The sequence below is a fragment of the Rhipicephalus microplus genome, chromosome 2, assembly GCF_043290135.1.
Source record: "Rhipicephalus microplus isolate Deutch F79 chromosome 2, USDA_Rmic, whole genome shotgun sequence".
Classification (NCBI taxonomy): Eukaryota; Metazoa; Arthropoda; class Arachnida; order Ixodida; family Ixodidae; genus Rhipicephalus; species Rhipicephalus microplus.
This window is the reverse complement of record NC_134701.1, coordinates 206,415,835-206,443,583: the sequence shown is the minus strand read 5'-3', so window position 1 is coordinate 206,443,583 and position 27,749 is coordinate 206,415,835. Positions and strand designations below refer to the sequence as shown.

The window sequence follows — 27,749 nt, the reverse complement described above, 5'->3', positions numbered from 1 at the left end:
CATTGTAGCCTTGCGGCTTGCAACCATTCTTGAAAATCACTTGAACCAAATACAAAATGAACATGTAAACCTTCAGACATTTCCGAAATTGGGTGCCATATATGTCGTACAACGCGAGCGAACACACACACACACACACACACACACACACACACACACACACACACACACACGCACACGCACACACACACACACACACGCATGCACGCACGCACACACACCCACACAAGCACGCACACACGCACACATATGCACACACACAGAGAGAGAGAGAGAGAGAGAGAGAGAGAGAGAGAGAGAGAGAGAGAGAGAGAGAAAGCTCACAGGATCTTTAGTGCGTTCGTTCAATAAAGACGACTTGAAGGACAGAGTCATTCGTTCAGTGTTATCATTTTGTGAAGTAGTGAAGTATCCACTGCATGCCAGTAAAGAAATTTTTAGCTACAGCTGCACACCATGTGGATATTGTGGGTGCTTATGATGCTGAATTATGACTCAGCCATTTATAATGGGTGCACAGCTTTAAACCACTCGCTCGTTACTTAATTCACACTATGACGCCTTGTACGGCTTTACTACTCATTTCTGTCAATATTATATGTTAACGTGACTCCTCGACCTATATAGCGCTGGCGTGGCTCTGCGGTAGAATGTCGGCATACATGCAGGATGTCTGGGTTCGATGAAGGCTTGAACCATGGTCTTTATTTCCTATGGCGTACGAGGTGACGTGAGTTCCTTTATAGTACGCTGAATTTTTTGTCTGATGAGGCACTTGAGGGTCTCGCCTTAGTAAAAGAATGACATGAGGTACATAATGCTGCCTTTATTTCTAAACAAATCCCACCGAGAAATAAAGGAAACCATTGCACTTAAGTTGGGTAAATGATAACAGATTTCATAAACACCTTGGGACCTTGCAGTAAACCTACACAAAAAGGACAAAGTACTATAAATTCCAATATTTGTCTTCATTTCAATAAAATTTATAAGCAAGGCAAGAACTACGCACGTATTTACAAGACAGAAACAATATCACCATCTTTGGCATAGTAAACGTAATCGTCAAAGGTGGCGTGGTTCAAGCTTTCTGTCATACAACTTCATCGGCTGCAAGCGACCGAAAACTCACCCGCAGTGTTACTTGAAGCGTCAAGGCAGAGAAGTAATTTCTTAGCTTTGGACAAAGGACGTTTGAGTATTGTCATCAGGCGCTGGCTCGCACGACGGCGAAGAAGTCTTACATTTGAGAAAAAGACATGGCGCAATACATGTGCTGGTCTTGATTCTCAATGGCAGGAGACAATAGCCCTTTAAATATGCCCACAACATCAACTGGATTCACATATATTTATAAGAGAAGGATTTAAGGGGCCAAAAATTATATCATGGCATTACAAGTAACATTCACAACAGTTTGGAAAACTGATAGGGAGCAGATAAGCTCAAATGCCAATCTACAGATTCACTTGACTTCGGTCCCCTTTGTTAACGAAACGAATTATCGTGTAACTGACAATTACTGGCGTTCATGTTTGGCCAGTTAAGGGTAGTAAAACTGAGCACACTTACAGTAAAACAGAGCATTCGTTAATAGTTATCGAACGTTTCTGCTGCCTTATAGCTTTGTCAGCTTAAAGATTCCCCTTGCATAACATCATAACACTCGCTGCTTATCCATTGCGAATAACACAATGTCACGAACAGAACAGTCACTGCCGCGCACATTCGTACACGTATACACACAGATAGGCGGCCATCGCTGTACATAAGTTCCATCGGCACGTCGTATACAGTCCCACTGGGCGTCTCTTCTCGGTGGCGAAAATTTCCGTGCAGTGTGTGTGGTCGATTCGAGAGTTGGCTTCATGCATGAGCACGTAAGAGTGATTGCAGGGTTGACCCACCGCGGGGAAATATAACACCTCTTTTCGCGTGCAGTTCTTCGCCGGGAGCGAGTTCGCGCAAATGCGTGTTTCTCTTCCTCTTGGTGATGGCTCCGCTTGTGACCTGGACTTTTGCCTCGTACACGGCCGGGGCTTGGCGCCGCATTCGGCCACACGTGTCCACATCGACAGCCATTGCGTGACGTATACGCAGAGTTTCGTTTGACTTCGTTTCAGGAATTCCGACATATTGCCTTCCGCGGACGTATATATAGCTTTAAACTCTGTTCGTTTGGTACCAAGCACCGGTTGAAGGAATGGCTCCTTGCGAGTTAGTATAGAAAAACAATAAAAAAAACGCTATACCTATAGGAACACACCACGTCTGGCTTTGGTATCAACTATCACGATGCAGCACAGCGCCGCACGGCAGGACGCTATAGTATTCGCTTGTATAACTATAACCACACTAACCTCGTGCTCGTTATGCATTTCCACTATAGTTACGTATGTGCTTACGATTGTGCATTCAACGCTTCGAAGTTTGCGGTTGACCAGAAGATTCGGAACTGTACTGGGTCCATGATCTGTGCGCTTAAACAAATCAATTCTTTTTATTCGCTGCAGAACAGTGGCGTTGAGCACAGTGCATGCTTCTGAGGTCGATGCTATAATAAACGAATTCTCTCTACCGCAAGTACTTCAGGGAATATGCGCGCTTGCAGGGAAGCTGGCGTGCACAAAGAACAACCTGCTTGACAGGCGCTGGACAATGTCCCATTTGGAAGCGCGCAGCACAGATTCTTCGATGGGAGAAAAAAGGACAAAAAAAACGCTTTCCATTCACAGATCACATTTTGTCTCGCTCGGCAGCGCACCATATTCAAAGCCTCGTTGCAGATGTCGACCCACCGCAGAGCTACTTCTTCGGTCTGATTCAACTGCAAGTCACTAGACGGTGTAGGTATCAGATACCAGCAGCAACAGCAGCAGCCGCAGCATGAGCAGCAGCATCGTCATGCACCGAGGTCTAGTGGCGTCAAAAGTCGGCCGACGCGTAGGCGACAGTTCTCAGGCGTCGTGCTTGAGCTCCAGCGCCCAGACGTGTTGTGGCCAGCCCGTTCGGCCTTTGCCCCTCTTCTCGGCCTGGATCACGTTCGCCTGTGCGGAAGAGAAAGCACGCTGGTCAAAACGATGGCCCCGGAAAGCAACGAGCCCGTTAACCACGGCACTCATGTCAGCTCTGAATCACACTTATTCATAAATGGCGAACGTATATAGTATAACGTTTGTAAGAGGCAGAAAAGGCCCGAGACACAACGGCCATTTCTTGGCTTGAAGACTAGTAATTTCTCACATATGTATGGTAGGATCCAACAATAACCTTCTTAACTGAAATACAGAAATTTCATCGTTCGCTTCCTTTTTTTCAGCTATTTTTCATCATAGTGTAACAAACGCTTCAGCAAGTCGATCCAAGACCTTATGCTATATACAAGCCCCGCCGCGGTGGTCTAGTGGCTAAGGTACTCAGCTTCTGACCCGCAGGTCGCGGGTTCAAATCCCCGCTGCGGCGGCTGCATTTCCGATGGAGGCGGAACTGTTGTAGGCCCGTGTGCTCAGATTTGGGTGCACGTTAAAGAACCCCAGGTGGTCAAAATTTCCGGAGCCCTCCACTACGGCGTCTCTCGTAATCCTATGGTGGTTTTGGGACGTTAAACCCCACAAATCAATCAATTAATCAATCAACCTTTAGCTACAAGTAAATTACCTCTCTATTTATCAATCAGCCTTACAAGTTCCTTTCAGCCTCACAATTTAATGTCCGTCCCATTTTGTGAGTTCTGCCCATGATCGTAGCCAAAGAAAATTCAAACCCCCCTCCCTTCTTGCGAAATTTTTGAATTTTGCTTGCGTTTATAAACTTGAACACATGCAAACACACACACGAATATACGCAAACTATAGTTGAACTCTCACCCCCTCCACTCGCCCCCTAAAACACGTAAAAAAGGCTATACCCTCCTATGATTGTGCCGACTATTGCTGAACACTGTCACCTGTACGTGTCTTCATTCTTCCAGTTCGTATACATCCAGTCAACCTCATGAAAATTTTCGCAGCTCATCTTGTTGTCTTCTATAATTCATATTTTGGTCATTTAGTGGAACCATGTTAAGAACGGTTCCTACGAGTCGACTGTCTTGATACCGTCATCGTCCATATACCCACGTGTACATTTCCATCTTTTCTGCAGCCATATCTTACAAAATTTACCGAGTTCCACGTGCCAAGGCAACAATCTGATTAACCCATCAAATCAACGCTGTCCAGGAAAAGAAGCGAACTCGCGACTTCGCGCTCTACCGCGTAAAAGTTACGCATATTCACCGGAGCCACCCGGGCGGGCATGTCACAGTTGTATCAGTGACAGGATAAATGAGTCAATGGAGCGCGTGGCACGGCATCCGTGCAACAGCTCTCAAGATCATCTTCCGCACGTGATATAGAGACACGTTACTAAAAGCATCGCACATAAGCCTGCCAATACTGGAGACTCGAACGCGGCAGGGCCCCACATAGAAGCCGCGCTCGTCTGGTTTGTGTCCAACGACCCTCTTTCGAGAGGACCGCAGCCGGGCATTGAAGACGCAGTGTCGCCTTCTGGATAAAGGCACGCCGCAAGTGGCCTCGTGCACAGTGTACGCTCTCTCTGTATACCTCCAGAGCGACTCGCACGGTTTTAAGCGTGCCATTAATGTTTCTGGCCGGCGGTTGGGGCCATGTGGCATCGATTACGGCTACCGTGAGTAAGCCTCTCGTAAGCTTCCACTGTCTATACGCAGCATTGTTCAAGCAAGCAGTGCGCAAGATCCCCTGCGAACGAAAGCAGGTCGCCTCTTCCACCACCTTTATCTTTGCGTCATCCTTTTTATCATTTACCCAGAAAAAAAATAATGGCTACTAGTATACGGAGGCAAGCTTTCGTATCTGGCCTACCCAGCTGCAGGCCCCGCAGCCGATTTTCGGAGGTGCCATTAAAGCAAGCTACATGACCCTCCCCCAGCCTACCTAGGACCACAACATTAATATAATAACATATACAACGTTGTTGTGAATATAAGTGTCTTGGTTTTCTTATCAAATCTAAGGCTTCGTCTACTCCTACGGTTTCCATGACAACCTGATTTGTGCGTTGCGAGTGCGACTGTCAGATTTAACGAGGTTGGCGTGCTCACATTGTACGCTTCAATGTATTCCTTCTTCCGTCCGACAGTCCGACTCTTTGCGTAGGAATGCTGTCTTTGCGCACCAACCACACAACGGTATTCGGTATACACGTATTACCAGTGCGGTCACTGTGGTGAACTTAACCATGCAGCTACAGCTGGAACCACCCGACCCTCCCGCAAGGGTGTAGCGGTCGCTGGTTGCTCTAATCCGTAATCTGTCTGACATATAAGAAATTTTCCACTCTTCTTCCTTGCTTAAGTAGGGTGGACTGCCGTGTATACACGCCCGTATATATATATATATATATATATATATATATATATATATATATATATATATATATATATATATATATATATATATATATACATACGCGCGTGTGTGCGAAGCGCTTTCTTATCATCGTTTATTTTCTTATTCTTATTTGAATTCGTCTCTTTCATCTTACAGCCACCATAGTGGTGTAGCGGTTATTACGTAAGGTAGTGTTAAAGAGCACCAAATAATTTAAATTTCCGTAGCCCTCCACTACTGCCTCCCTCATAATCACATCGTGGTTCCGGGACTTAAAAATTCCAGATACTATTGTTAATAATTCGTCTCGCTTGCCCTTTGTTTAACAAATAAGGTTACACGAAGCTAATATCTGATAACCGGCAAGTCGTACAGAACGCAAGTTGTGCATCTTATAGTCGCGAAAAAAAAAACGGCAACAGCACTCGGATTTGTTATCTTCAACGCAATAAATCGCAGTATCGAAGGATGGAACGACACAAACGTTAAAAAGATAGAATAAATAAAATGTAAGAAATGCATAAACGTAGACGCGATACCTTGTGCTCTGGGCCAAATATCTTGCGCAGAGACTAAAACGCGCAAAATTTGATGTAATGTTTTCTGCCTCTCGACTCAGCTGCGGATACCGAGTCGTCGGCAAGATTATCCTCGCCGCGATAAAAACCGATGCGGCAGAACGTCGTTGGAAAGGCTTTTCCACGCCACTCGCACGAATGCCTTGCGCGCATTATATATAAGGGTCCAGGCTGTGCGCTGCGCACGCCGCCTCATTTGTGGAGTGGCTTATTAGATTACCTCGTAATGGCGAAATTGCAGGCTGTCCGTCATTGTTGCCAGCGTTGCAAGAGTAAGGAGGAGGGCCGCGCTCTCCTGCAAGGCCTCCGAATGCAGGCGTCTACAATCGCGCGAGGGATGGGAAGATCTGGCAGCCAGAGTCACAGGAATTGTGGGAAATCACCAACTGGACCCCAGACCATTTTTTCGTACAGAAGATTTCAAAGGACCTTGGACGTGCGCTGGCTCAGAAAGACAACCAAAACGCTATGAAGTACCTGAACTAAATAAATCTGAGCGACCGCTTGCAGACCACGTATGCTCCCCCCTGTCCCTCTGTGCGCTCGTGATTCTGTGTATCTTTCTTCCCTCTCTTTTATCTCTCTCGCCCCTCCCCTTTATCTGTTCCCCCCGTGCAGGGTTGCAAACAAGACGTGTGTCTGGTTAACCTCCCTGCCTTTCCTTGTATCTATTTCTCTCTCTACTTCGTTCTTTCTTCAACTCGTTAAAATCGGTGCAGTGCTTGACACGCGAGCGAACACCAACTATCGTCAACAAACCCAGACCACTGGCGTTTCAATAATGCCAGTTTTCCGAATTTGTCGTCTCATAAACTGAAATAATTAACATTCATTTCCAAAAAGTATCTACACGCGAGCTGATCAAATTTCGCGCTCTTTTGCGTGGCGATTGCCAGATGTAGTTGACAGTCAATGCAAATAGAAGCCAACAGCTTGAAATAAACGATGAAAGACAGCGCCTGCGTATACTGTCTTGTTGTTGTTGTTGTCGTCGTCGTCGTCGTCTCCGTTTTTCGCGCCATCTAAAAACACTCGAAGGAGTGACGCGACAAAATTAATGTATTAAGACACCTGGTTTACAGCGCAAACTGACTAAGCAGTAGTCGGCATACCGGTCTCCAAAGCTACAAGTGTCTCCTCGTGGCAAATATAATTGATTGATTGATATGTAGGGTGTAACGTCCCAAAACCACCGTATGATTATGAGAGGCGCCGTAGTGGAGGGCTCCGGAAATTTCGACCACCTGGGGTTCTTTAACGTGCACCCAAATCTGAGAACACGGGCCTACAACACTTCCGCCTCCATCAGAAAAGCAGCCGCCGCAGCCGGGATTCGATCCCGCGACCTGCGGGTCAGCAGCCGAGTGCCTTAGCCACTGGACCACCACGGTGGGGCCTCGTGGCAAATATAATTATAGGTCTCTTGCTATTAACCTTCCGATGATTTCTCCCTAATTTCTACCGCTTTAAGCGATTCCACTATCCAGTCATCCGAATAAGGGCATTTAAGAGTGCGTGATCTTCTGTATATTCTAGTGCGCCGATTACGTCTGAGTGTAGCACATTGCGGCATCTGCAATATATAAGTTACACAGTATTAACAATAGCAGGTCGTTTTTGTTTTCACTCGCACGCTGGAGTAGTTCGCTACAGTGGTTCGCGCACTGTGCAATATCCCCGCAGCTCGTAGCGAAGCGCTCCGATTAAAACCCCCCTGGGACGAAATCAGCCTCCCGGGCTTGACAGCTTAGGGGGCACCAATTCTTTATCGAGAGTGGGATCTTCTTGAGTGAATTAGCGGTTGTATCGAGCTTGCCCCGCGAGATTCACCATATAATCGGCACACGTGTATTCCGGTTCCGGCCACAGCTGGTCGATGCGAAAGCGGTTCATGCCAAAAAGAAATATCTACGGCACGTGCAAAGACTGCGCTGCGTCACGATGTTTATCGGCACTGATTCAGATAGTTTTCTGACGTCGCAAGCGATGTATGTTGTGACGGTTCCAAGAATACTAGGTTAAGCGGGGTGCACAAATTGCTGTGAACAGACGGGCGACCTTCATAGCTACTGGGGTTCCACTGCATGAGATCGTATACAGGGCTCGCAGTTCTTTTGAAAGCGCGTCGTTGTATTCTTGTAGCATCAAGTGAACGTTCCTGAACAGGGCGCCAGGCCCAACGAGAGTTTTTGCGCATGCTATGGGGCTGTTACTGAACGACCTTTCACATGTATCAAACACACAAAAGAACATGCAGCAAAAGAAACCAACGAGTGGAATTTCACGTTGTGTCCAACGACACGAAACAACGCTGGGTCAACCTGAAACGATGAACAACAAGTAGCCTTAATTGAATTAACTGTGTGAAAACATATGCCCCGTCGCGGTGGTCTAGTGGCTAAGGTACTCGGCTGCTGACCCGCAGGTCGCGGGTTCGATTCCCGGCTGCGGCGGCTGCATTTCCGATGGAGGCGGAAATGTTGTAGGCCCGTGTGCTCAGATTTGGGCGCACGTTAAAGAACCCCGGGGGTTAATTTCCGGAGCCCTCCACTACGGCGTCTCTCATAATCATGTGGTGGTTTTGGGACGTTAAACCCCACAAATCAATCAAAACATATAAAAAATTTTAAGTGCCGGGTATGAGGACTTCAAGCCGTCATTTGGATCGTATACACAGCCCTCATCATCGATGGAGGGTGGGACGAGACAGGCAGGGGTCTCACCCCGTACGAATGTTGAATACTTTATTCCTTCGAATTCACTATAGTTTTGTTGTTTAGAAATAACGCAGTAATTACCATTGATAAGGGTAATCAAGCTCTCACCATCCAATCTTACTGAAGCTGGTGCACTGGAAATTCAGATTTTATTGACATCACTGTATTTTTTTAACCTACATATTAGCCCGCGAGTAGTTTGCTGACAAACAAGCGATAATATTCCTCGCCTCCAGCTTTTCCCGCGCAAAAACAATACACGATCGTCGGAACACGCGCTTTCTCGAGCGGACAAGTACTCCTCGCAGACTCAAAGCTTGACACGACGAGGATGACGCACGAGTCGAATGTCTATACGCACACATCACAAATACAACACAGAACGCGCATGCAGGGAGAAGACGAGCCCGCGGTGCACAAGCGTGGCGGAAACGGCGAGCGAGTATTTCTGGTCGTCGCAACAGGAATGCCTGTGTTATGGCAGCAGCCTCTTGACCGCTGCATGAGACAAACCAGAGCACCGCAAGCCCCCTGCACTTTGCGGTGCCATATAACGCGGGCATCCCACGCACGAGGCAAGTGCACGCACGTGACAGCAGTGCTTCTGAGTTTGTTGCAGCTCCTTCTGTCCGTATATACACGCAGCATGTCTTATACATCTTCGAGCAGACTCCTTGTATACACTCTTAAATGCACGTTACCGTCGATCATGCGCACGATTACCTCGAAAACTGTCGCTCAAGATGACCGCTTCTGTCACGAATTCTGATACGCTGTCGATGTACACGTGTCGTATTCGTGCCACACGTAGCGCCATGCTTGTCGAGCCCAATCGGGATGAAATTTCTCTAGAGTGATTGACTCCCATTAGCAGCTTGCGTGAACGGGCCAATTAAGATGGAAAAATCGGATCCGTATGAGGCCCTATCACGATCATGAATGAACGTGGGAAACCGGTGCCACATTATTATTATTATTATTATTATTATTATTATTATTATTATTATTATTATTATTATTATTATTATTATTATTATTCAGCGACGCTGAAGCTTGTGTGAGGGTGTAATAAATTGTAGGGGGCTTTACGCTACAAACGATAGTTATAGCGCGAGAACAAAACGACGACACAGAGACAAGAAGGACACGAAGCGCTCGTGTCTTTCGTGTCCTTCTTGTCTCTGTGTCGTCGTTTTGTTCTCGCGCTGTAACTATCGTCATGCCATACCAACTAGCCCAAGCTGCCACACTTTTACGTTACAAAACTACGATATGGTTTCGCCAGACGCCCTATAGTGTAGGACTCGGAGACTTTCGACCACATGGGACTCTGTACCGTGCACCTAAAGGGAGCACACGGGTCTCCTTGCTTTTATCGGGGTCAGCGTATTGTTTTAATTGTCTTCTTACATACAGTTTGTATTGTTCCACCTTCCAAACACGCACAGAAAGTCTCGGCTCTATTTATTTGTGGGAAAACTTGGAACAAAGAGGGCAAACAAAGGCAGATGAACAGTTGAGTCGGACATATTTGTTTACTTTGTTCACCACTAAATTTAATTGGTGCTAAGGAGCAGTTACGCGATAAGTAACATACGTAAAGCCAAGCAAGACAGAAATCTATAGCATGATGGAGACTTGAATTTACTAAATATCGCTGGACAAGGAGTGTTTGTATGAATGGCTGCTATGAAACGGCACTTATTCAGCTCTTGCAATGATGCTCAAGACCTGTGTTGAAGCCTAAAGCCAGGCTAAGAAATTTTCTTTCCTTTTATAAGTTTATTTCCTTAAAGCGATCATCGTTCCACGCGACGGAATGCACGCACGCACGGACTGTTTTCCCGTTGAGTCGGCACAGAGATGTTCACGCATTCGAAAGCCCTTTCTGTAATGGAAGATGCAAATCCGGCATGAAGGACTGTGCACGCAAGGAAAATTGGTACACCACAAAAATTTGCGGACAAACTCGCGTTTCGGTGGTACCTGGATGCGACTATATATTGTGGAGCCATTTCAGACGCTGAGGAACGCCATGAAGAGTAAGTGTGAAATCACAGCATATCCACGGAGTGAATGATGGTGAGCGGGCGAAGCAGTGGGGTCGTTCAGCGTTACCGCAAATCACCTGTGACAATGCCCTATCACGCTCGTAAATGAGTGACAAAGTGGTGTACAGTTATATACACTGTGCTTATTGGTCACAGCTGGTATGTTGTGTTGAGTTGTGGATTTCATTTTGCCTTCATTATAGGTGATTGGTTGTATCGAATCTATCCTGAAGTTGGCAAAGACGAGGTCTAGGCACGTTCCCCTGGTGGTTGTAGGTTGTTTTCAGTCGTACGAAACGCATTTTGTAGCACACCGAGGCGTCATCCGCTGCACAAGCCAGTCGTTTTCTGTGATATCATCGTCACCATCTTCATTGTCGTCATCGTCATGGCGTATAGTGGGTACCTTGCAAGTGCTCTGTCGTGATGGCAGAAAGAGAGTGTGTGGACTGGAGCGCGCTTTTTTAAATCCGGAGCATTTCTTAGTTGAAAGTGAAGTGTGGGGCCTATAGCGAAGCCTCATCAAGCTTCGACGAAAGGGTCGTGGTGTTAGCGTGTCTGCACTGTGCCGGGCACTCCCACAGCATGCAACCCAGCAAGCCCGTGGGGTGGCGTCGAGTCAAGCCCTAGGCCTGGCCACCTAAACTTGCTGGTTTCTGATAATAAAGTTTATTTGGATGGACTGATATGAACTCTGCGTGGCGGTTATTTTTGTTATGGATTTTCTCGTTCCTGTGCTTTTTAACATTCGTGAAAAGGAGCAGCCGGTGCTTTACAAAAGCGCCAACATCTTCGAAACATTATATAATTAAAAAAATGAAACCCAACTGGTTGAAACGTTCGGAGTTCCGCCTACGGCATACTGCATAATCGTTTCATGGTGTTTTCGATAGTACGTGAAATTCCAAACTATACGAATTTACAGAAAACGCAGTAATCACTGTATGTTTGTTATTCAATCAGTCATAACGCAACCCTTCCACACCCATTTCTTTTTTTATTATGGTGGACCATCGCTCGTCGTTTACATGATTGCCAGAGGCGCAGCCGAAAGTTTTTTTCACGAGGGGTGGGGGAAGAAAAGGTAATAATTTTTTCATGCACATTCGTGCGTTTGTTTGTTCGTCTATATATATTTATATATACATACGCAAAATTGAATCACTACAGGGGGAAAGATTGCATCCCCCCTCACACCTCCCCATGGTTACGGAAATGGTGATTGCCTATACGCTCCTAATGAGACACGAATCTGTATGAGAACGCCGACGAGTGAAAGGTGCCATTTGGAGCCTGTGTCAAGCAAAAAAACAATCGGTTTGATGTTATAAAAAAACAAGGTAACTCATATGGTTCAGGCGCACTTACGAGACTCTAACCCTTGAATTAAATGAAACCGAAGCGTACGCTCGTTTACAACTGATGCTAACCAAAGACTGGCAGAGTGGTCGACAAGCTTTCCGTTTCTGCGCTGACTATAGGTCGATGTGGCTTTCCACTTATACGACCAGCAGACCACGGATGGGATCACACGCTTCATCCCAACTAAGACCCCCCCCCCCCCCCTCTTTTTTTTCGATGTTGCCAGGTTTGGCTACTTCGCACCGATTTAGGTACTTGTTTTAGGCCGATGGCGGTGAAAAAACGCTTTGGTTACTTGGCAATTTGGTTATTTTTTGCTATTTTGGTTCTCCGTAGTTGAGCCAAACTATCAACGTTTTGTGACTTCGTAGCCGCTGTTTTGTGCAAGCCGTTTCAAAATGTAACGATCGACGAGCGCTTCCAGCTAAAAAAGTTTAATTTTGTGCTTGACCAAGATGACCGTAATTACTTCAATATACATGGCTGGGAGTCGAGGAAATGGGTACTATAGCAAGAGGCCTCATTCCGAGGATCGCCTTATTCTGAACGAGACTTTTGAAGTGTAGCAAAGCCGAAGGGTGGGCGAACAGTAAATATGTATATATATTCTTGGAGAGCAGTCAAGAGACAATACACGAGAAGGAAACAAGACGAGGGCTGGTCTATGAAAAATTAAAGAATTACTTGCACGAAGAAAATATATGCATAACCTCCCCGAAGGAAACAGTGAGGAAATGCGAATGCATTTCTTGTGCCGAGAGTACACGGAATAGTAATTTTAGTGACGTAAATTAATGAAGAGACGAGTATTTGTACCATAACCATTTATTTACACATTCATCAGCACCTTTGTGTCGTCATTGTACCTGACTACCATTATGCTAGCGTCTTATCAACACAAACGTTACACAAACGCTGGCAGCAGAAATGCTACAAACGCGTTTCAGACGCACTGCATTGAGGCAGTGGCACGTCACCTTCCAAGTCAAGGAGGTGGGGGCTCCCAATGCTAGGGACGCGCGCGCCCGCAGGTGTTGCTATGGTAGAGGGCGGTGGATGGCTCCCGGCGGACGCCTGACATAGCCCGACTAAAAAATGCATTTTAAAATAGGCACGCATGCCTATGAGAAATCTGTGAACACAATCTCTTCTTCAGATAGCGAAATCAATCGTTGACTTATGCAATTCTTTTCATTCTTATTATCAATGTGGTATGGCTCCGTCAGGAACATATATTTTTTTAAAGCATGGCCTATATAGGTCCCCGTTCATTGACAACATACTATCGGCCACCCTTTCTAATAGTTATTTTAAAGGATGCTGTTTTTGCGCGCTTCTTTTTTCATTTCAGGCTCTTGAAATTCTGATCGCAAGTCAAACAGTGAAAATGTGCCTCAAGCGGACTTGCGGCGAAAAATATGTTGTGTAGATGAACAAATGAAGCGACCACTTGAAGCTGTTACAAGTTAAAAAGTCCTGAACTATGCAGCGAGTGGCTTTCCGAACACAAGAATGCTATACCGAGAATACAAAACAATCAAGACAAAGCCAGATAGTGAACATTGCCGCACATATTTGCTCGCCAACAAAGAAAGTGTAATTTCTTCGTTGTATACATTCAGTACACTCTTCGGCATGCCTGCCTATGGATGTGCCAAAAAAACATGGTGCGCATTTTTGATTGATCAGTAATGTATTTTCCTACTAGTTCAACGGCCGAAGAGCGGCTCAAATACTTGTCCAGAAAACAACCCCGGGCGAAGAAATTCATAATCCCATCTACACAAAAAGTGCACAAGTAGCAAATGGTATTCGCTACCATCTGAGAATCATCTGGGCAACCTGAATTGAAATCATTGGACTTGAAAGCTTCCTTTTCCAGTGCCCTGCCACGGTGGTCTATGGCTAAGGTACTCGGCTGCTGACCCGCAGACCACAGGATCAAATCCCTGCTGCGGCGGCTGCATTTCCGATGGAGGCGGAAATGTTGCAGGCCCGTGTGCTCAGATTTGGGTGCACGTTAAAGAACCCCAGGTGGTCGAAATTTCCAGAGCCCTTCACTACGGCATCTCTCGTAATGATATGGTGGTTTTGGGACGTTAAACCACACAAATCGATCAATAATTCCTTTTCTAGCATTCCTCTCTGTCTGGCGGATGTTTTAATAAATTAAGTAAAACAATTCAATAAACAAATTTCGAATATTCCGCGCATCGTGGGAACCAATTTAGTGTTACTTAGTTAGGGAGTAGCAATCAATGCAGCCTTTTTCATGTTGGCGCAGGCGTTACGCGGTGGATCAATGTCTGTGTGTAAATTAAAAAAAAATAAATCTGGAGTCTTCCTCCCACTGGACACCTATACACTCATTTTATAATTTAATTCTTTATTTTATTTACAAACGCTTTTTGTTATATATATATATATATATATATGTATGTATGTGTGTGTGTGTGTGTGTGTGTGTGTGTGTGTGTGTGTGTGTGTGTGTGTGTGTGTGTGTGTGTGTGTGTGTGTGTGTGTGTGTGTGTGTGTGTGTGTGTGTGTGTGTGATGAAGTGTGCTGTTCTTTGTCATCACGGGAGAAACGCTTTTGAAATTGACTACTGCCTTTGCTTCAGTCACAGCAACAGTGCTTTTGAGCCGATTTGTGCAGTACTGTCGCAACAAGGCTGTTACTTCTAGTCGCTTTGATGTCACGCAGGACTTGTCAAGACGGCGTCATTTCTGAAACAGTGCATTAAACTTCGTCACCTTGCGCGAAATGACTTCTGAATTCGCCAATTGAAGTCACCAACATACAAGCGCTTCGATCTCAACAATTATGATTTAAAAGAGCTATTTCTACCAGTTCAGTTCAGACGTTCATCTTGTATTGACACTCGCACTGTTACTTTTTGGCACTACACCTCTTAACCATAGTTGACTGCTCTTTGGAGGGTTTTCCCGATTTTGTTGGCCTTTTTTTTTGCCTGTCTTTTCGACATGACAACCATTTACCCCGCCCGTTAAGGTGTCTTATGAACTCGTGTTGCATTACGACAGGTTACACTGGCTACCCTTCCCATTACGCTCGCTCGAATAACACACAATGAGCTGCTTTAATCCTACGCACAGTGTCTTCTACAACTTAGCAGGACCGACGCCCTCGCGTCGCATGCCCGTACAAGGTCTCCCGCTTACTCGGCTCATATCGGCCCAAAAGTCGCCGCTGCGACGACAGTCGACAGCGAGGGCCCCGGCGCATCGCCGTGAAAAATGGATTGGCGCGGGCCGAGCGCGTCTTCGACGGAATCAAGGCTGGTGCTGCGTTGTGCTCGGGCACGGCGAAGCTGCGCGCTGGATGCGCCGCGAGCCGCGTCGCGCTGGCGCCAGCGGTTCTCAATGAAGGCCCCTTGTTGGCGCACCCTCTGCGACGGGCGCTTTATCGCGCGCCCGCCGATGGCTCCGGTTTCGCGTGCCTCGGCTATCATCGGTCCAGCTAGCTCGCCCGGCTGGTATGCCACGAACACTTTCTCCGCTGGGTGCTTGCTGAACGCGAAAGGCGAGTCAGCGCATTCGTCTGCACACGATCCAAGGCGTCGTCTGGGACGTCGCTGTTGACGAGCCGATCGCGAAGTGCGACTTCTCAATACGCGACGCTCCCTGAGTCTGCAACGTTTGACTCTGTCCGTTCCCTTCGTGTTCTCTCGTCTTTACTTGTGACCTTGCGTGCACAGACGCTATGTGCGAGTAACGAAATTGTAATAGTAACAATCGTTGAGCTTTTACGTCCAGAAACTAGGATATTGCTATATACGCCGGGAAGGACTCAGCTGTATTTTCCGCGTGGTTAGGCGAGCAGCGCTGTCGATCAGCTCGCGCCAGTATATGTCCTCTGTCGTCCTTAATATGATTATATGATTCCAGAATACATGATTATAGCATAATATGATGTATAGTAATATAATATTATAATGTTATTTTATTATTATACGGTTATATTAATCAATATGATTATAGCACACATGGTAGTAGAGGGCTTCGGATATTTCTACCTTCTGGGGTTCTTTAACGTGCACCTAAATTTAAGCAGGCGGGCCTCTATCACCTGGTCTCTATCGAAATGCGGCCGCCGGGATTCGACCACGTGACCATCGGGTCAGGAGTCAAGCACTGTAACCTCAAGACCAATGCGCCCCCCTCACCCACAGTGCGCGTGCAACTTGAAATCAATAAACTAACGGTTTAGTTACAGGATCAGCAGCAGTAATCAACACATTGCGTTGGCAAAGTGAGGTTAATTATTGCACGAGAGTGTCTGTTTAGTTTACATCATGTCTTTCCTTACGAGTCTGTGGTCTTCCGTCAGAATCTCGAACGTGATGACCCATTTGGTTGTAGTTTAACCTTTCTTATTCGCGGAGCCCCCATCTACCACACTAGCTGTGTAAGTTGCAACCAGCAATCTTATTACAATGGAACACCATGTAAATTAATAATAATGTTACTTTATCTAAAGTACAATCTTCTTTTACAGGATGATTCAGGTTGTAATTCAGGCATTCAGGATGTGCATGTAACACAAGCGAATAGTTGTTTCGCGCCCTTCGTATACTGTCTACTGCCATGGAGTACTTCATTTGTACAAAACCTAACATGGAATTGAATAAGAAAACTTTATTCTTGTCCTACAGGACGCGCTTAGCGCGTAGCGGGCGTCTCCCGCGTATAGGACCCGGCGGGGAATACCTGACGGCCCCTTCCTGGGCCTACTGGATTAATCAGGTAATTAATGAGGCCGACAACCCACAATACCAGAGATGAACCAAGTCGTTAAATGCCAAGCTTCACGTACGACAACGTATCTATGCTCTCGAAATTCTCATGGCCCATTATACGGTGGACGTTCTGATGGGCGAAAGCGTGCGCTGAACTTATGAGACACCCCACTTTATCGCGCCCTCATTCGTCAGCGACTTGTCTTGTCAACGCTCTTGTCGCTGCGATTCGCAGCCCGCCGCGCCACTGACTGACGTGGTGAATTGATCCTGCCTTGGCATTACACGACCGACTCGTTTTTGTTGACGCGCCAACCTTCGTTCGTGTCAGTGCTCTCGTTTTTCGACAGCAAATGGTATCGTATCTACGCAGTGTCGATTCATTTGAATATTGTAGCTGATCGTGTACGTTTTGCAACGATTACAGAATATATAGTGCGGTAATATATCGTCATATATATCGTGGTCCCAAAACCACGATATGGTTATGAGGAACGCCGTAATGAAGGGCTCCCAAAATTTAATAGAAGGTAATAATCATTCTCTTCGTACTAATGGACGACATCAAAAGAGCCTCTCCAAGGTGAATCTCGTGGTCTTTTCTTTCTCGTTCTCTTTACAAATGTTACTTTGCGTTTATTCGCGCAAAAAATATCAAAACACAAGAGTTTCGAGCATATCCATAAGTGAAACAAACATAGTCCAAAGCAAAATAGGTACAACAATTATCTCTCTCTCTCTCTCTCTCTCTCTCTCTCTCTCTCTCTCATCAACATCCTATTGTTGATGCATAAAAATTGTACCATGCAGAAAGCAGCCATAAGGGCCTGATTACGTCCTAAACCCCCTCACCCCTCTCCCCGCTTTTTTTTTTCAGTTGCAGTCATGTACTGTATACGTTTAATTCCTAAGTGAGAAAACATCGCCGCCGCAAGAAAATGACGGCAAACGATTGCGTGTCGATTAACACTGGGGAATGGCATTTCTGTGATGATAAATATATATATATATATATATATATATATATATATATATATTTATATATATATATATATATATATATATATATATATATATATATATATATATATATATATATATATATATAGCAAGCGAAGGGTGTTTTGTGATGCAAGGATGTCTTGCACTGGACCTTGCTTCACGTGCATCGGACCGAGCATGCGATAACATCGGGATCCATGCCCACGTCCGAGTCTGGGGTATTGTTCCTCATCTCATAATACGATCTCGCACTGGCTTACACAGCGACGTCTCCTCGCCTTCTTGTTTGTGTTGTTAGACTTTACAGGCGTGCATCGTTTGACCACGAGGAGAACGGACAAAATAAAATGCGCGCGAACGTGATCCAGAATGCAGCGGTGGTAGCGCTGTGCTTTCTGCTCGAAGCCAAACGAGAGACGACACCACCGTGGGAGCAAACATGCACGACGAGGGGAACACGCGAGGGGAACACGAGAACAACATAACACGCGCATGCTAGAGAAAGAGAGAGAGAGGGCACGGGCAGTTTGGCGTCACCGAAGGACGCTGTGAGAGAGTTCCTGATGCCCAGCGGCGCCGCGAGCAGAAACAGCTTTAGCGCTAACCAAAGATGAGAGATGTTGATACCACTGCTTCAGAATATGGTGCCTTGATGCACGCTTTCACGGCTCATCGAGGCACACCACTCCAGCACTATGCACTATGCCACCCTCGAAAGCGGAACCATTTCCATGCATTATCAGCATGAGTATATATACAGACGAAGTCATTACGTGCATCGATCTTCTATTCGCGTTGTGTAAAAACAAGCGGCGCCAGTATTACTCACAAGCGCATACGTTTACCGATAGCCTCTCATAAATGTCTGTTAAAGTTCATGTTTCTGTTAGACAGCCAAGCTTCGATTCTATGCCTAGAGCATTTTGTGTGCGTGGTGTTTGTGTATGTTATGTGCAATGTGTATCTCCCTCTCTCTCTCTCTTTCTCTCTAATTCCCCTCTCCCAGTGTAGGGTAGGAAACTGAACTTAAGCCTAGTTAACCTCCCTACCTTTTTGATAATTTTTTTCAATCAGTGTAGTCAATCAGTGTAGGTCACCATTCTCTAGTATTCTACGGCATGACGTAATAATAACTAAATAATTTAAGCAAACACAAGGAAGCATGTGCTGGCATTTACATTTGAACAGCCTCTCTGGGATGTTGCAGTGCAGAATCCCGACGCTCTAAACGCCCCTACTTTTTTCCTGGGGCTTATGACGTGCATGGTTGCACAACCTAACTTATACCGTCATAAAATGGCATTATAAGATTACAAGTTGGCTTGAACGATTGTGGGAACATGCTGCAGGCTCTGCAGCAGCGTCCCTATCGGGGCTCTTTATCTCGCGGCGTCCAGCCTCCGCAGGAAAGTCGCAGACAGGCATTGTCTGTATTCATGGAGTTATCCCGCCTCCTAGCAGCTTACATTAAATCTCATTTATAAACGAACGCGCACACTTTGCAAGGTTCGATTTGGATTGAATAAACGTTTATTTAAAACACAGATCCTTGGGTCACGGGCCAATCCCGCATCAGGAGCGAGAGGCCGAGTCCCTCAGCCGCTTCGCGGTCTTGGTGCGCAGCCCGGATTTTTGTCAAGCATGGACTGCCATCTTTCATCTGGCAGAGGAGGTGATATGTAAGCGAGCGAGTTAGGCACACGGCCAGAGCACGCGATCTAGAGAATGTACTTATTCGCATTGTGGGCAGAGCTTACTGAGGTATAGAGTGTATAATTCCGTGTTAGGTTCAGCATTTGAAAGCTCTTATGTCTTGGTTCACTGTAGTGATTCTTATGTCTTGGTTAATGTAAGTGATTCGGGCCTAGCGAGATTATTGTGAGGCGGAGGGAAAGTTCTCCTGGATGCATAAAAGTGCTTAGTGAGCTTGTTATATGTAGCGGGTATTATTCCCGTCACGGTTAGAACGCATGCAGCATTTGAAAGCTCTTATGTCTTGGTTCACTGTAGTGATTCTTATGTCTTGGTTAATGTAAGTGATTCGGGCCTAGCGAGATTATTGTGAGGCGGAGGGAAAGTTCTCCTGGATGCATAAAAGTGCTTAGTGAGCTTGTTATATGTAGCGGGTATTATTCCCGTCACGGTTAGAACGCATGCTCGTGGGAGTCGCGGTCGTTGATGTCTCGCGCCACCTCGCGAGCTCACTTATTGAAACTGGGAGGGGAAGACACTCTGCAGTGAAGACAACAGGGTATGCGTGGTTTTCTTGCCTCGTAGTAATGATACTCACAGTGCTTCTTCTGAGACTACACCCTTTGCGAAGGCTTGTGCTGTGCTTCACTTGAATCACCGTGAATTATTTCCATATCTTCCTTAGTGAGTGCTGTGATGCCAGCTGCTTCCGTAAAGACTGGTTTCTTCATTCCGACCGTTGGCGCGCGCACAGGGGAAAGGGGGGGGAGGCGTCTTTTTTAGTCACTTAAGAGAGGAGGGCGCAAAGTGAGTCCCATATATTGACATAGTAAAAATGGGACGCTGTAACGAATCTTCGCCCCCCCCCCCCCTGAAGCGGTGCCCTGCACACAATTGTGATTTTGATTTCTGAATGTCGCTGCATTGGCAAAACCCAGCCGGCCACCACGGCTGCAAATAGCTTGACGATTGGCATGCACGAACAGTTGCGTTGAGAAAGCCAACCCCTTCATAGCAGTTTGAGATTGTACGAAGCCCTTGCAAATCGTTATTGGGTCTTTATAGGGCTAAATCTTGCAGGATATTCCCCGACCTTGCATGGACAGCCTCGCTAAATGCACGCTCTCCCTTTTTCATACTTCTGCTATTTCTTCGAGCGTGTTCTCAATACCAACCTTCAGTAGACGCACACTGCTGGAGTGCATGAATATGCGCTCAGGACCATCTTGGTAACCTTCCAGAGTTGTACATCGATTGAGTTTCTCGGACCCTGCTCTGCTCTCGGCCCGTTGTGCATTGGTGCCTCATACGCGAAGTCCCTAAAGATGAACGCATGCATCAGTTAGCCCCCTGCCTTCTCTCTTGCTGTTCTTCCTTCCTTCTGCGTATCAGGTGCACCGTGCTGTCGGTTTAGCAGGTTAACTTGGCAATAGTCTTGCTTTTCGTACTTTCAGACTACATCATAATGCCGGAATTTTGATGACATCGACCCTCGAGTTGACAACAGGATGCGACAGAACGTTAAAAGAGAGTGAATGTTCTGCACGCAAATAAACGCATGAAGACACCGGGCTTGTTTCCAAAACACTTCTTCCCGAAGGATTTCCGTTAGGTTAGCCAGTGCGTTGGGGCATTTGGCGAGTCTTGACAATGCTGACGGTTTGCACGGTCCACCTCATCACCATCCAAGTGCGAGGCCACCACTGGCGGTGCTGTTGCCCACTGTATATAGACTGACTCCTTAACCGGGACACGGCGGATACCGTCAGTGCGCCGGACCACTCATCTTTCCCAGATGTAACTGACAGGCGAGTGCTGATCTACGTTGCCTCGGGCTGTAGTTTTATACTATATTATGTAAGCATCACGGCGTATCGAGTTGCCGGCAAGCTTGCGTGACGCGTACAATTATACTCGATTTACTATGAGAAGCCGGTCCACCTCGCAACGCTCAGCTCGACGTTGAACAGTCGCTGACTTGTTCGTTTAACAGCGATTGCACTGGTGCGTTGGGTCACCCGGAATTTCACACTTGTTCGCAAACACGAACATTGCCTCGACAAACGAGGTGGGGTAAATAAAATACGACACCTGCGAGCTGTTTAACGTGCACATTGTTCCACCTGGAAATCGACAGTCGGCACGAAACGCGATTATTCGCACAGCGTGCGCAGTGGGGATGTCGACGACACCACCAACGCTAGATTTGCGAGTAGGTGCGACTATAAAATGCTTTATACATTTATAAACGTCTGATGATTTGAAGTACCTTGTGTACTCTTAATACGGGAGATCATTAATGCTCGCTGTGGTGAGTTTTGAAAAAGCTGTTAACGATTTCCAGTACTTGGTACTGCACTATATAAGAGCTGAAAGCCATCCTGTGGGCTTCACGCTTGATGAGGCGTCAAAGACAATGACCAAAATTACTAGTTCCGCAAGCAACTCTACTTCAATGCTTTCTGTGTGTACATCTAAGTGCGTCTATATTGTCCCGGTTTTCAGGTAGAGGCGCTGCATGGTAGTATACACAAAAATGTCATGAAACAAACGAACAAAACGAAAATGAACGTATCATTTCCACAGCATAAATCTAGCATAATAAATCCTTGCAGTAAAGCTTAAAGTTTTCACTGAGAATGCAAGCGAGCAAGCGTGAGAGAAGTCTATCCTGACCTTGATGCCTCGCCTGGTAGGGGAAACCACTTGAGTGACTGAAGAGACAAGAAAAGATCACGGTCACTTGGCTGACGGGCTCTAATGTCTATAGTTTACTCATAGGCGCTTTCGTTGTTTACATACAGAGTAGGGAGAGGGTAGAAAAAGTGGGTAACGATTTAGAGAACAGGGTACTATACTAATGGGAGAGCAGAAGGCAGTCCCAGAATGGCCTAGGGTTAGAGGCGGAAGCACCGCGTTCCATACCTGGAAACCCCACTGCGTTCTATACACTGCAGAGTTGCTCGATGGCTTATAGTTTCGTGCACGAGCGTATATAGCCTAGAAGAATTAGAGGAGATGGAATGCTTTAGTGGGTCTATAGCCTGCTCATTTTCAACACTTTTCTCACCTTTGTCTGGCTAAATAAATCAAACACAACTTCTTTTAAGTTACGCACAGCATTACAGGTGTTAGTCGTTAACTTTAAGCGCCTTTCCTTTACCAGGAAGCGAAAAAAAAAACGTTTTTGCTTACATTGGCACAACAACAACAACAAAAAACGTTTTCTGCTTCAGCGTTCGAGAGTGATAATTGAAGTGACCGGAAGTTTCTTGGGAAGCAACTCCGAAAAGGTGAATAGGGTTTTCAGGGTTGTAAGAAACATCGCAATGAAGCAACCCACTCTGATTTATCTCCCCTTGACTTCTTAAACGTGCTACCAATTTATGGTACACAGATGAATACGGCCAGTGACAATAATACGAAGGCAAACAGAAGCCAGGAGGGGTGCCCTAAACCCCCCCTCTCCCGGTCAAGGTGTTTAGCAAGTACACATCACCCCCCTCCTCCTCCTCCTCCTTGTTAAATATTTCTGATTACATGCCTGACACAGGGCACACTCTAACGTTAATTTTATAATCTTTTCACTGGCTTCATTGTTTGTTTGATGATTGTTGTAACTATTGCAGGAAAACGAGAAAACTCGGTTCTATTTCTTCACATACTCATTCACATACTTACACGAGCGTTAGTTCCAAAGCCAGAACTATGAATACGCTGAGACTCGTTCAGTTCGCTACCCTTGCAGAAGAAAGGAGAGTGTTAGAGAGATGGGCGTGGTGAGCAGAGGAGACGGGCGCAGGCGGCTTTCGAGTCGCGGATCTTGTTTGCACTGCAATCGGATACACGTGTTTCAACGCCACGGGCTTTCACGCGTCGTCTGTCGAGCTGTCTCGCTGACAAACCGGCAGAATTCTAAGGTGACGTTTCGGGACCGCAAGCCGCCGCGGGCACCCTAGACCCTGGTCACCCATGGTACAAGTGACATTGGGCGGCGTCGAGGGCGATGAGGGTTGCGGGACAGCCGATAATACACGCCGCGTTTCTGCCCTCGTGCAGCGTGCCATCAACGCGCCTCGACACACTGACGTCCCCGAGCCGGGTGACAAGCACTGAAGCAGTGGGCGGATTCGAAGGCGCGGCGGATTAGTGTAAATAGGCGACTTGGTGACACAGCTGCCTGCGTCCCACCACTTGTGACCGGGAGGGCGTTTATGAAATGAAAGGGACCGCACTTTCAGACGTGTCATACATTTGTTGACACTTGCGGAAAATTGACTGGGAGCTGACCGTACGTTGACTTACAGGTCGCGTGAGAGGTATCCGGTGTCCCAGACAAGGAGGAACACTCTAAAAAAAGAGCGAGTTGAAAAGGGTGTCTTTTTGCCCCGCAACAATAATCGTCATCTATATTGCGTTCCATCCTTGTGCTATCGCCCCGCGCACGGTACATTCCGGTCACGATCGACATGCCCATTATCAGGGTTACATTGCATTCTCGATAGGAAAGTGGCCAGCGCCGAGTTTTCAAGTAAGGAAGCGCACGCAAGCCTGATGACGATTATTGTTGTGGGACAAAAAGACACCCTTTTTACTCGATATTTTTTTAGAGTGAAGAAAAGAAAAAAAAGGAATAAGAATAAAACGGGGTAATAATACCATTATATATATATATATATATATATATATATATATATATATATATATATATATATATATATATATATATATATATATATATATATATATATATATATATATATATATATATATATATATATATATATGACAAGCTTTTCTCAAAGACGCCTTTATATTCGAAGATCCCCAAATGAGATCGCCACGTTCGCAGGTCATGCGGCGTGCCTTTTATAATGGTGCTATGAAGTCCCTTGTCTTCGCCTTCCATCGTTTGTTCCGGCATGCCGCATCAATGAGATGATTTATCTTTCGAAAGAATGTCACATTGAGACGTGAAATAGTGCGCTCGCTTCGAAAGAAAGTCAGTTAAGCACAGCTGGTGAGGTGGTGTGAAGAAACTGGACACCTTTAACCTTGTTGGCAGAGTCGATTTGTACATAGTATACGGAAACGAATAACGGAATGCCATGGCGTAATTGTTAAAGTCAAAATCACCTAGGACTTGAGATATGAACGACCGCGAAAACCACACGTACTTTGTGATCAACGTATACAATCGCCAGCCTATGCCCATCGCCGCAAAGAGAAGAAAAAGGAACGCTTAAAACATTTTGTGGCACTATGTAACATCTTCTGTATCGGCCCTGATCAGCACGCCCACCAGGCGTGCTGATTATTGACCGGCTTGATTATTGACCGGGATAAAAACAGAATGCTGTCATGCTGGCCTCGCCGTCAGTTGTAGACATTGTCTTGATTATGTGGACACCCTTTATACGATCCCCCTCGCACCTTTCGCCCTCACATGCTTCAAAGAGGGAGTCGCTGAGGCTGCAAGAATTTATGGCACCGCCATTGAGAGCCAGCAGGCAGGTGCAATGGGAAAGAACTCCGATAACCTGTGATACCTTTCTGCCGTGAGTATCAACAAAATTTAAAAACACTGTACAGTAAGGACCACCCATGACATATTTCCGAGAAGCCTGATGCACTTTAGCCAAGAGATTGTATCTGTAAATGGTTATGACAATTTATACAAGTGACCCGACAAGTTATATGAAAATGTTTGTACATTCTGACAACGTAAGAGAAGCAGCAGACGCTCTCTCTTCTTCTCCCCACTCTTTCTTGTCCCGATTTCGTCACCCATGTGCTGGATATAGGAAACCGGTTGCAAATCTATGGCTAGATTTCCAAGCCTTCCTCTTCATCTCTCGTTCTCCCTTCCTTTTTGGCTTTATCAACTGTATACCTAAAAAGCCACTGCTTCTCTGTTCCGTATGGTTTACGAACAGTGGCATTTCAGAATGGTGCCAACATACGCGTGCAACACACCCACTCTTACATCGAAAAAGTGTACGAACTCACCAGCTCTTTTCGACGAACCTCGTCCGGGGAGCTGAGTGGCGTAAGCTGCTGCTGCTGCTGCTGTTGTGGAGGGAGTTGCTGTTGCTGCTGCTGGTGGTGGAGCGTGAGAGCTGCATGAGCCGCCTGCAGGTCCGCCTTGAAGCACGCCTGGTGGGCGGCGCCCGGTGGTCCCTGCAGCAGGTCCATGAGGTAGGCGATGTACGAGGTAGCCAGCCGCAGCGTCTTTATCTTCGACAGCTTGGTGTCAGCTGGCACGTTGGGTATGCACTCGCGCAGTTCGGCGAACGCGTTGTTGATGCTCTGCGTGCGGCGTCGCTCCTTGCGGTTGGCGGTCACCCGCCGCTTGACCCCGCGCCCCGCAGGCGGCGGCGGGACGCTGGGCGGGTGAGGCGAGGCCCAAGGCTCGTCCGCCGAGCCCGGCCTCGCTGGGCCGCCGGCCGAGTACGAGCACGCCGCCGGCACACCTCCGCTGCCGGTCAGGTCACCAGCCGTCGCCTGGTCCCCGAGGAGCCAACCCAGGTACTCGGCTCCCGGTGGACCACTTGCGTAGTAAGCCCCGTACAGGGGCTCCTGGGCGGCGAATGCGGCCGCAGCCGCTGGGGGAAAGCCACCCACCAGGCTCATGTTCGAGCGAAAGCTTTCTGGCAGTTGCTTGCGAGTGTCAATCAACGAGATTGGCCAAGTCCTGTCGGATATATAGGCTCTGTTCTCTCCTACAGAACGCGAAACAATATTTTGTCGCTTCAATTCAACCTAATGGCAAGATTGATGTACCTGCGCAGTTGTTGCGATACACCGATTGGAGTTGCAGCACTTCAGTATCTTAAAGCACAAAAGCGAAACGCCGTAACTAGTGGTCTCGTCGACCCCGCGCAATGAGCACTTCACGTACAGAACACATGCGGAGAGCCATGGATAACAGTCCCTCTTAAGCGCGTTGGTTGATTTCCAGACTTGAAGACCTCGACGATATCGTTCGTACAGCTGTTGGTGTTTGGCAGTGGTTAGTGTTCGTCAGGGAGCTCGCAATGGCGAAAACAACACAAGACAAGACATGATGAAAGACCGAGCTCTTTGCAGAACCGTACCGTCCTCCAGTAACAGGTGTGTCATCTAATTAATTACGACATGGTACTTTCGGGCAACGAATATGAACAAGCACCTTTCCAGCACGTGGATTTGGAATCCAGGTTGACGAGGCAAAAAAATCAACCGTTGAAATGTACGAGCACTATCATCTGGTCTTCGAGACATATTTTCGTTGCCCCATTTCGCTAATCGCAGTTTTGGACTGACGTCTCTCGTACCAAACTGTGCATCAAAAAAAAAAAAGTTCATCGGCAACACAAATACCGTGCAACGTGAGGTACAGTCTCGTTCTCCAGACGCCCTCAAACAAATCAGTTCCCCTGAAGGGCTACTTTCGAAACGCCCACTTGCCGCCTCCTCCTGCAGCGCTCGATGACACTAACTGGGAAAGGCACGTGTGAGGGGTCTGGCGGAGCAATAGACTCTGTTGGCAGCTGGGGATGTGGAGCCGCGGAAGAAACGAGGGCGCTAACACAGTCCTTCTTTCAGACCAGAATGACTTTCTTTAGTTTTTTTTTTACTTATCAAGTTACTTCTCAAGAATGTCTTCGTTTATATTCGTAAAGATATCCACAAGTGCTACCAGTATTGCACCAAATTTCCGGGTTTTAGAAACCTATTACAGAGCACGCGAGCCCTGATGGAGAGAGCTGTAGTTACCTGTTCCGAGCAAAATTGCAGGATGCCAGCGGAGTTGGATCGGATGCAGTTTAGTATGAGTGACGATGTCGAGTCTTCAGCAGGTTATAGAAAACTTTGCGGAAGGTGGTTGGTCAGCTGGTACTTGATCTTTGCTGTCACTCTAGCTGGTCTTGATTTCACAGTCTCCAACACACTCTCACACTCGTGACATGGAAGAGATGGAGAAGCCTGGCTCTGGATCAGCAGGCCTGTCGATTCGACGATACCGGAACAATACTGCAGCCGCTACGGAACGTCGGACAGCGCGTCCAGGACTGCGTGCGAGCGGGATTGAAGACTAGGCCTTGCGCCGCTTCCGGGCTGCTACAGCAGTCCGGTGCTCGGGCATTGCGTGGCCGGACTGCGTCTCGGTTGCCACGGCCTGCCATGCGGCC

General features: G+C 46.8%; 1 protein-coding gene across 2 annotated transcripts; it reads right to left on the bottom strand.

The window, feature by feature from the left end:
- Positions 1 to 806: 806 nt before the first annotated feature.
- Positions 807 to 27,749, bottom strand: LOC119170467 (heart- and neural crest derivatives-expressed protein 2). Of its 2 annotated transcripts, XM_037421642.2 has the most exons (3): positions 25,585 to 27,749; positions 22,252 to 22,289; positions 807 to 3,047 (listed from the first exon to the last, which is right to left on the bottom strand). In XM_037421642.2, the coding sequence occupies exons 1-3, from the start codon at positions 26,206 to 26,208 to the stop codon at positions 3,038 to 3,040; spliced, it is 672 nt and encodes a 223-aa protein (XP_037277539.2). In that variant the 5' UTR covers positions 26,209 to 27,749; the 3' UTR covers positions 807 to 3,037. The 2 variants fall into 2 exon arrangements, with proteins under 2 accessions (XP_037277539.2, XP_037277538.2); XM_037421641.2 differs by lacking the exon at positions 22,252 to 22,289 and having other exon boundaries at positions 25,585 to 27,745.